The following is an 8,789-nucleotide window of genomic DNA, read 5'->3' on the forward strand; positions in this document are numbered from 1 at the left end:
GGCTGCCAGGGCATCGGGATGGACAGAGACCGGCCTGCTAATTAGCAACTTCTCCCTAATTCTGTCCCGAGCAGCGGAAGCAAGCTGGCCCCAACAGCAGGAGGTCATGGCTGGCTGTCAGGGAGGGGAGGAGAGCAGACAGGCACCCTTCTGAGGGCCGGGATAATGCCGCCTTTCTCCTTCCCTCAATGAGAACATTGAGAGGAATGAGCCCGGCCATGCCGAGGAACTTCTGTTGCTTCAGCCTGGCCTTGGACTGCTCCCTCCCAGCCAGATGTGACCGCCACACCAAGCAGAAGCCACTCATCGCCCTGTCCCAGCCGGCCAGTGGAGCTGCTGGGGCAGGTGAGGGGCTCCCAGCTGGCGGGGGGTGACCGGGGGGTGCCCAGAGCCACCACGGCTCAGCGAGAGCCAAGGAGACCCCCCACCAGCTCCGCAGGCACCTCGTGGCTCTACGTGCCGTGGGCAGGAGCGAGCAGTGCTGGGGTGATGTGATTCCATCTTCCTCCCTCCCTTGCGCTGTGCTCCAGCAGTGAAGAAACCGGAATATCTACATATACAAATTGGGAGGCTTAATCAAGATTTTTGTTCAGTGCAATTTGATGTTGCAATTAATGCTTTGAACAGGAAAACCTATCAGCCTTAGTTTCTCTGCCTTTTTTTCCTTGTCTTTTTTTTTTTTTTTGATCACACCAAGAGTTATTTTAAGCACAACGGGAACCCCAAGGGTGTGTGGGTCTGGTGAAATAATTGCTTGCCTCAGGTCCTTGAAAGCACAAGGCAACAAAGCACCTGAGCCATGTAATTACTCTTACAGCTGCAAACTGGGCCATATGTTACACCCGCATGAGCTTCTCTTGGAGATGATGCTCCTCCACAACTCAGCGCCAAATCCCTTCTCCTCCCAGGACCCGCAAGGAGCCATCCCTGCATCCCTCTGCACTGGAGAGTGGAGGGATCACGAGCCACTCACCCAGGACCCCGGTCGCCTCGAGCCCCCCGAACCTCTGCATGGCAGTGATGGCCTTGGTGAGCTCCTCCTGCGTCTGCAGTCGTCCTGTGACGGGATCCGGAGGAGGCAGATACCCAAATTTCGTCAGCCAGTCCTGTGAAACAAGGAGGAGGGGGAGATGAGAAAATGAAAGGAAGGAAATATAGATGCAGGGAAAGATGCTCCAAAGGTCCTGCCCGTTCCGCTTGGAAATACTTTTTCCATTTACATGTTTATACCCGTCTTCCCCATCGCACTGCGTGGTCTCTGCTAACAAATGGACGTGTCAGGTCAGATCTGTACACATCCCTTCAGTAATGGGATCCTGTGACCTTCACGCATTCCAAGGGTGACATGTAATTTTCCCACCCAGCTGCAGACCGCCTTTGATACCGGCGGCAGCGCAGCCCCAGCCCCAGGGTCACACATGTGATGCTCCCCTCGGACACTGGCAGCCTTTACTGGGAACTTGTTGCAGGGCTGAGCACAGTGAAGGGAGGAAAACTGCCCGTCACAAGGGCCAGGCAATGCCACCTCCCTCGGGACCTCGCTTCCAGTGGGATCCCATGGGGGTCTTGGGGAGGGTCCCCTGCTCTGATGGAGGAACTTCTCTGACCTCCAGCCAAGGCTGCAGAGCAGCTGGGTTTTGCCCAACTTTGTCTCGGTCGGACCTCTCTGACCATATGTGCTGGGCTTTAAACTTTCTGCTGTCTCCCGTAGGTGCCATGATAATGTCACACGAGAGGTGAGAGGAGGGGACCTTTCCTCTTCCCTGCCGGCACGGGGAACACCTCTGTGGCCAAGTGCCCTTTGCAAGACCCCCCATGTCCCCGTGCCGGCACGAGGGCAGACTGCTCTCCGGGTCCCTTCAGCCAATCTGCCACAACGCCATCATCCTGTTGTGACATTAATTGACCTGCTGTGACCTCCTGCTGCTTTCCAGTCCATGCATGGCTGGGGTGGCCGAGCTTTGGGATTGCAGGGCATTAAGGGTGCAAACAGCTTGGCAGAGGTTCCCTTCACCTGGTGGAGACGAGCTGGGACACAGGGACGAGGACATCCCTGTGGTACAAGTCTCCTCAATGCAGCCTGATGGTTTGAGAATGTAAGGTTAATGGTTGGACTCAGTGATCTTAAGGGTCTTTTCTGACCTAAAGGATTCTATGAGGGTGGCTTGTTCTACCTTGACCTTCACACCACCAGGACTTTGATTGGAAACAAACCCAATTATGAAGTCTCCCACCTCCCTCTGAGCCACGCACTCATCTGAGACCCGAGGTGGATGACCTCAGCATTGACACAAAACTGAGCCCTCTGGAGAAAAACACCGTGGAGATGTAACATGCCAAGCTGCTTCCTCAGAGGCCACCATGCGTGATGGGACCTTGGCTTGGTCCCTTCCCACCAGTTCCCATGCAACACGAGAGCTGCTGCTGCTGCAGTCTTGGCTACCAGGGACCGAAATGCTGCCCCAGCGAGACCCAGCGGTTTCCCAGCAGTGCTGTCACCCTTCCACCGCGGCAGGGAGGGGTACGGGGACAGGGAGCAGAGGAAAACACTGCAACAGCCTTCCTCTAAAATTTGGCCAACGCCAAAAAGCCATTTCTAGTGATTGAGGGCCCTCATCATAAAAAAAAACACAAAACAAAACCAACAGCAAATAACCCATAAATGGATTTAAAAAAAATACTGTAAAAAAAAAAATCCCATTGATGATGGCAACAGGTTTCTCAACTTTGGATGGTTTGTTCAAGGGGATAAATCAACGGAGTGACGCTTACCCCAGCAGCAACAGAAGCGCCAGGACTGCCTTACTGGTGGAGCTGAAACTTCAGTCACCCGCAGCCCCAGACAGGGACTACCAATTTATTTAAGATGAGAAATAAATGGCTTTTCTCTCTGTGCCCTCCTCTCTACAGCATTTCCACGTGCCCTAGTTTAACCTTTTTGAGCCAGCTGTGGGTATCTCTACCCCCAGAAAGCAGTGGGGATCTGTGAAACACCGGTGCGTCCCTCTTTGCCAAAGCCCAAGGAAGCACGGCCACGCGCCAGCGGTCCTCCTGCCACGGGCGCCTCATTAAACCCAAGACCATGATTTGATAGGAATTTGTGTCTCAAAGGACAATACATTTTATGAAGATCCTTCTCTTCCTCTTTTCAGCCTAAAACTGATTGAAAAAAAAAGCCATAAATCTCCTTCTTACAACTGCTTTTTAAAAGTCTGGTGAATTGCCTTTCTAAACCCTTTCTTACCTTCCTTCTCACTCCTCTCCCCTACCTCAGCAGAAGGATCAGCAAAGAATAATAATACTGCATGCAGGGAATGCCGTCAACACCTACCCTCTATTTTCTTTATCTGTATCAAAGAAACATTGATCTATTGAGCCTCTCAAAGACTGATATTGATCTAGACTTCCACCGTGGTCAATATGCCACAAATTTATTGTAGTCAGATTAGTGTCAAAAGTCAGTAGCTGCTTATTGCTACAATCTGAATGTCTCATAGCTTGGTGTCACCTGCAGTGGCAACCCCAAATGCCATAGCATCGCTAGCCCCTCTCTGGCAAGCCCAATTAAACTATTTCACACTTACAGAGCTTTACGACAGATCTCCCCACCCTCAGTATGGCTCTCCATTGGGGAACACAGTCTCCCGTGCCGGGTTTCCCACTGGCAATTTGCTTCCTTCCTCACCCTCCTTCACAGCTGCCTTATTTTAGCGGGATGGTGTGCCGTTACAGCCAGGGAGAGCAGCTCATCTGGCCAGGTCTTGTTGCTTAATGCCACTCCATTAGTCACCACCTTGCTAGGTGCATGTGAGCATCGTCGCTGCCTTCCCTCATCATCAGGCTGAAGGTCAGGCCAAGCGCTCTCTCCTCTTCTCCCTGTTCCTATTTGTCCCTTTGCATAGCAAAAACATTTGTGACAGAAATTAGAGATACAATTTGCCCCTGATTGTTTGTGAGAAATCAGCTGTGACATGGAGCTCGGCAGCCGGCCCATCAATTGCCGAGGATGGTGGAAGTTAATTTGGTTTCTTCCCTGGCCGTGGAGACAGTGTCATTTATCCTCTAATGACAGCGGAGACACTGCTACAATGGAGATGTACACAACTCAGCTTTGCTCAGGCTCTCCTGGAGAAGGAGGCAGCCGCAAAAGGCTGGGAAAAGCAAAGTCACGGTGAGGCCCAGCAAAGGTCCTGCTGATCTTCTCTCTTTCTTAACCCAAAGGGACAGAAAAAGCACAAACACAAGTGGACACCCCAGAGCAAGCGGAGGGCTCCCTAAAGAAAAGATGGAAGGAATGGGCAGATATCACAAGTCCTTCACCTTATCTACCTTGCAAACACTGATTTTCCTGTATGTGATTTTTCATCTAGACCATCATGTTTATCATGTCTTACTCAGGTTCTCCATAATTTTATAGACCTCTGATATTGCTCTCATTCATCTCTTTTCCAGTGTACAGGTTCTGGCTGGTTTCCCCTCTCCTTGTAAGCAAAACTGATCCATAATATTGAACTTCCCCATTCCACCTTTGCTGTGGCAGAAAATTTCATTAGGGAAAATACAGCTGGACTTGGAGATGAGAAAGACCAGCAGGATTTGTCTGGCTAATTACCTACGTGCACTGTGAAAGCTTTTCAGATATTTTTTTTGTCCTTAATTAGGACAAAAGCTAAACTTATAAACTTCCATAAATGAAAAGTATGAAAACATTTTCCACTGAGATAACTTCAACTTCTTCCCTTATTTCCACTTTTTTTTTTAATAAAAAAAGCTTTTTTGCCAACTCTCATTAGCTTAAAATGTTTAAATGAAATAGTGATTTGAACTGAATGCTAAAATTCTTTGAACATATTTCTTGCCTGAGTTGGCAGGATAAAAACTTTTCCTTAAAAATGTGCTGTGCTAAATGAATTGACCTAATCCCACGAGGAGATTCAGCTTCAGCGACTCCCTATTTTAAAAGGAAAAAAATCGCTTCACCAAAAAATTCAGATTGAGCCAATGTCTGACGCTCATCCAGCTCCAAGATGGGCTGGGAACGAGCGTGGCTGCACCCCATGACTCATGTCGTTGGCTGGGTTACGTACCTCGGTCTGGGGCTCACGGGATCCCAGCTCAGTTTTTGTGGGAATCGCCTCATTATGTCTCTGACCCTCAATTCCTCATCTATAAAATACCTGTAATGGTATTTCCCGGTCTCCCATCTACTGATTCTGTCTGCTGACACCGGGAACTCTTTGGGGCAGTCCATCCCCTGCTCTGCTTTACCCCAACCACTGACCCAGCCAACACATTTCACTGCCGTCGCCAAAAGCAGACCCACACGATGGAGTTCTCCCCTGGTGCTGGGAGCTGGCAAAGATGGGGCTGGGGAAAACTGGAGGGACTGAGCCAAGACCACAGCGAATCTTCTGATCCAGCTCCACCACTGAGCAACACAGAATGAAAGGCTTCCCATTGTGCTCAGGGCCAGGAAAAAAAGAAAGAAAAAAAGAAAAAAGGAAGAACTGCATGTCTGGCAAAAATGTCCAAAGACACCCACCCATCTGCACCTCCCCTCCACTGCGCCAGATAAACACAGCTGCCAGCAAGAGCCCTCACGCTGCTCAGCGCTGAGCAGAAGTACATGCATACCCCTTAAAAACCACAGCCAGGATGTTTATGGACAAAACACTGTCCCTGTGTGGGGCTGGAGACCCCACCCTGTCCCGTTCTGGATGGTGGGACTCACCCCATGTCCTACACAGCGGGGAAAAGCCATCGCAACATGTTCAACCCTCAGGGCCGAGGCTCCCTGCATGCTGCTCATGCCCCATCCCCTGGGGTCTCATCCCCCCACAAACAACACAATGCAAGAAATGAAGAAAAATTGGGAAAAAAAAAAGTTTTCCCCTCGATGTAGCTCTACAATCTTTAAATGGTTTGGTTTTACCCCTCCCATCCCACCACAGGTGGCACCCAATAAAAGATGTCTTAAAGCAACTGCTTCAAAGCAGTTTTCCTTTGAAAAGGGACTGTGTTAATGGTGACACAGCAGCGTCATTCCTCCACGGAGCTGCTCCGTGCGTGTGTTTGGAGACAGATTGCTCACTTGGTTGGCTAAAAATATGCTGTATTTTTTTCTTCTTGTCTGCATTCCCATACTGCTGTGGCAGAACATGGCAAAAAGCCTACTCTTGCCTTAAAAAATGGTTAACAGTCCAAAACTGCAGAATTTTTTGCACTTTTTTTTTCTTTTGGAGAAGGCACAAAATTAGGAAAAATGGTAATGAAGTCCTCTCCTCTGCAAACAAGCCCTGCTTCAATTTTGGACTATTTTTACTCCTTACCCCACTTGAATGGAATACCAGGGAGCAAGGCTGCTGTGGCAGCAGCCAGGGAGTGGGGCTTTCCAGGGTCAAGTCATGACCCAGAGCAAAACACTGGCTCCAGCAACAGTGAAGCCTCTGGTATCACTTATGCAGAGCCAATTTTCAGATTAAAATGGCAATTTCATTTCTTTCATCTATCCACTTCCTTTGTATCAATACCCGTTTGTCCTAGAACCTACTTACCTGCTTCATTTTAAAGTAGATGTAGATATTGTCCCTCTTATGGAAGATTTATGAGCTCTGTAGGTTTGCTTTTACAAATATTAATATTATATAAGCTGATGGGCTTACTCAACTGCCACAGGCAAAAAAAAGTCCCAGTCAGCAAGTTTTCTTCCTGATGATTTCTTTTTAAGGGTCATAGGTTGGCGTTTACAAGAAGACAAACTAGTTCAGGATAACAAGGAGAGGATAAACAGGATAAACAGCAAAACAGAAATCAAGATAAGCAGAAAAACTCTACCCAAGCCAATTCTGTGCTTCTGCCTGCTCTTGTATTATTATAATGACCATGTTTCTAAAGCTTAGCCTCAAAAAATCAAGGTCTTTTTTTTTGCTTGATGTTGCATAAACATACAGGGGAAAAAAATAGCCTTAATCCTGCAGAGTGTGTAACACCCCCTTTGCTCAGAGTTGTAGATCATTATTCTTGGTTTACCTGACACATTGCCAGGCAGAGAGAAGAGCAGAGCTTTAGTCCCGGTCCCTGGCTCCTTTGCAGACTCCTAGACTGGACCCTGAGCTTTGCACCAGCATCCTGCCTCCCAGACCGGCTCCATCCCCATCCCATCAACACCAGAGGAGGAAACTTAGAAAAAGTCTTCCAAGGAGCAGCTGAGAGAGCTGGGGATGTTTAGTCTGGAGAAAAGGAGGCTGAGGGGAGACCTGATCGCCCTCTACAACTACCTGAAAGGAGGTTGTAGCAAGGCAGGGGTTGGTCTCTTCTCCCTGGTAACTAGTGATAGAACAAAAGGAAACGGTCTCAAGTTGTGTCAGGGGAGGTTCAGGCTGGACATTAGAAAGAACTTCTTCACTGTTAGAGTTGTTAGACATTGGAACGGGCTCCCCAGGGAGGTGGTGGAGTCACCATCCCTGGAGATGTTCAAAAAACATTTAGATGTGGCGCTTTGAGACATGGTTTAGCCATCAGGTATCCGTTTGGACTTGATGATCTTTGAGTTCTCTCCCAGCCATAATGATTCTATGAAACTGGGTTTAAATTCACGCCCCTGTTGATAGGGGGGCAAGCAGCACCCACAATGCTCTGCCTAAGGGCTGTCAGTTGTGACACCCATGGGCACCTCTCCCCGGTCCCAGCCGCGGGCCCTGGCATTGCTCCAGACCCCTCTTTGCAGCGAGCAGCCACGCTCGCAGTGACTTGCAACACACCTCTAGAGACTTTGGATGTGCAACATGCACAGAGAGGATGCTGGTATATCCCAATTTCCAAATTTCCAGCGCAGTCCAAGCAGAAGCATGTTTTTTTCACTGAAAAAGATCCCTTTCATTGATATTCCTTGAAAAGCTTTACCAAACTGCACCTTTTCTCATTAATCAAGCTACAAGTTGCTTTTGTTCATTTAAAAAGGCTCCTGTCATGGCTGAGAGGCTAAACCTTTACCCTGACCCGAATCCGGCCCTTGGCTTTCTGGCAGGGGCAGCCCCGGTGAGGTCCCTCCCCGGCGTACCCCATGTCCCTGGCTGCAGCAGGAGCGCAAACCACCCCAGTGCTCATCTCCACCGCTCATCTCCTGCCATCCATGCCAGATAACCACAGAGAAACGGGCTTTGTTTTTGTAGGGTCAGCCAGGGGGTAGAGGACTTTGAAAGCTCCCTTTCCTGCTGGAAGTCCCGTTATACCGAGTGCAGCCGTGCTTCACACACACAGGGGAAGAAAATCCAAACACACTATTCAACAAAATTAATGACCCAGATTACTAAAATAAAGCTACGACTCAAACATCCGGAACTAATTTCCAAATTACACTTCACTTTATCTCTGCAGCTAACATTAAATAGGGTGGAAGCTTTTAAAATTAAAATTAAAAAAATTCAAAAATCACCACCACCACCAGCTAGATTAAAGGGAAATTGCTTTTGGCTGTTTGAATTTTTCTTCCAAGTTTTCGAAGGTTTACAGTATTAAAATTTTTACAGTCATTTTCCTGAGATCAAACGACCCCAGGAACAATGCCCATTAATTAGAGCAACACATATGGTGCCGCAATACTCCGAGGAGTGCGCTCCTGCGATGTAACGGCCTCCAGGCCACGCAAAGCCAATAATTTCCTTCTAAAGGTTGCCACGCACCTCTCTAATGAGCTATCACATGCACGTAATCAGCTGATTAATTCATTAGGAGAAAAAAACCTGCAGTTTGGATTACAACCAGGACTTTGGTTGACGCCACTGCTGAAC

General features: G+C 48.6%; 1 protein-coding gene across 1 annotated transcript in view; it reads right to left on the minus strand.

Moving 5' to 3' along the window:
* The window catches only part of MMP17 (matrix metallopeptidase 17 (membrane-inserted)), a gene marked incomplete at both ends in the record, with an annotated part of 24,138 nt that extends 23,032 nt beyond the window's left edge, over positions 1-1,106 (minus strand). The window contains one exon of the mRNA XM_009700754.1: positions 974-1,106. Within this exon, the coding sequence (XP_009699056.1) occupies positions 974-1,106 (133 nt within the window). The remainder of the gene's footprint in view (positions 1-973) is intronic.
* Between the last annotated feature and the right edge of the window lie 7,683 nt (positions 1,107-8,789).

The sequence above is a fragment of the Cariama cristata genome, unplaced genomic scaffold, assembly GCF_000690535.1.
Source record: "Cariama cristata isolate BGI_N322 unplaced genomic scaffold, ASM69053v1 scaffold10715, whole genome shotgun sequence".
In the NCBI taxonomy this organism is placed as follows: Eukaryota; Metazoa; Chordata; class Aves; order Cariamiformes; family Cariamidae; genus Cariama; species Cariama cristata.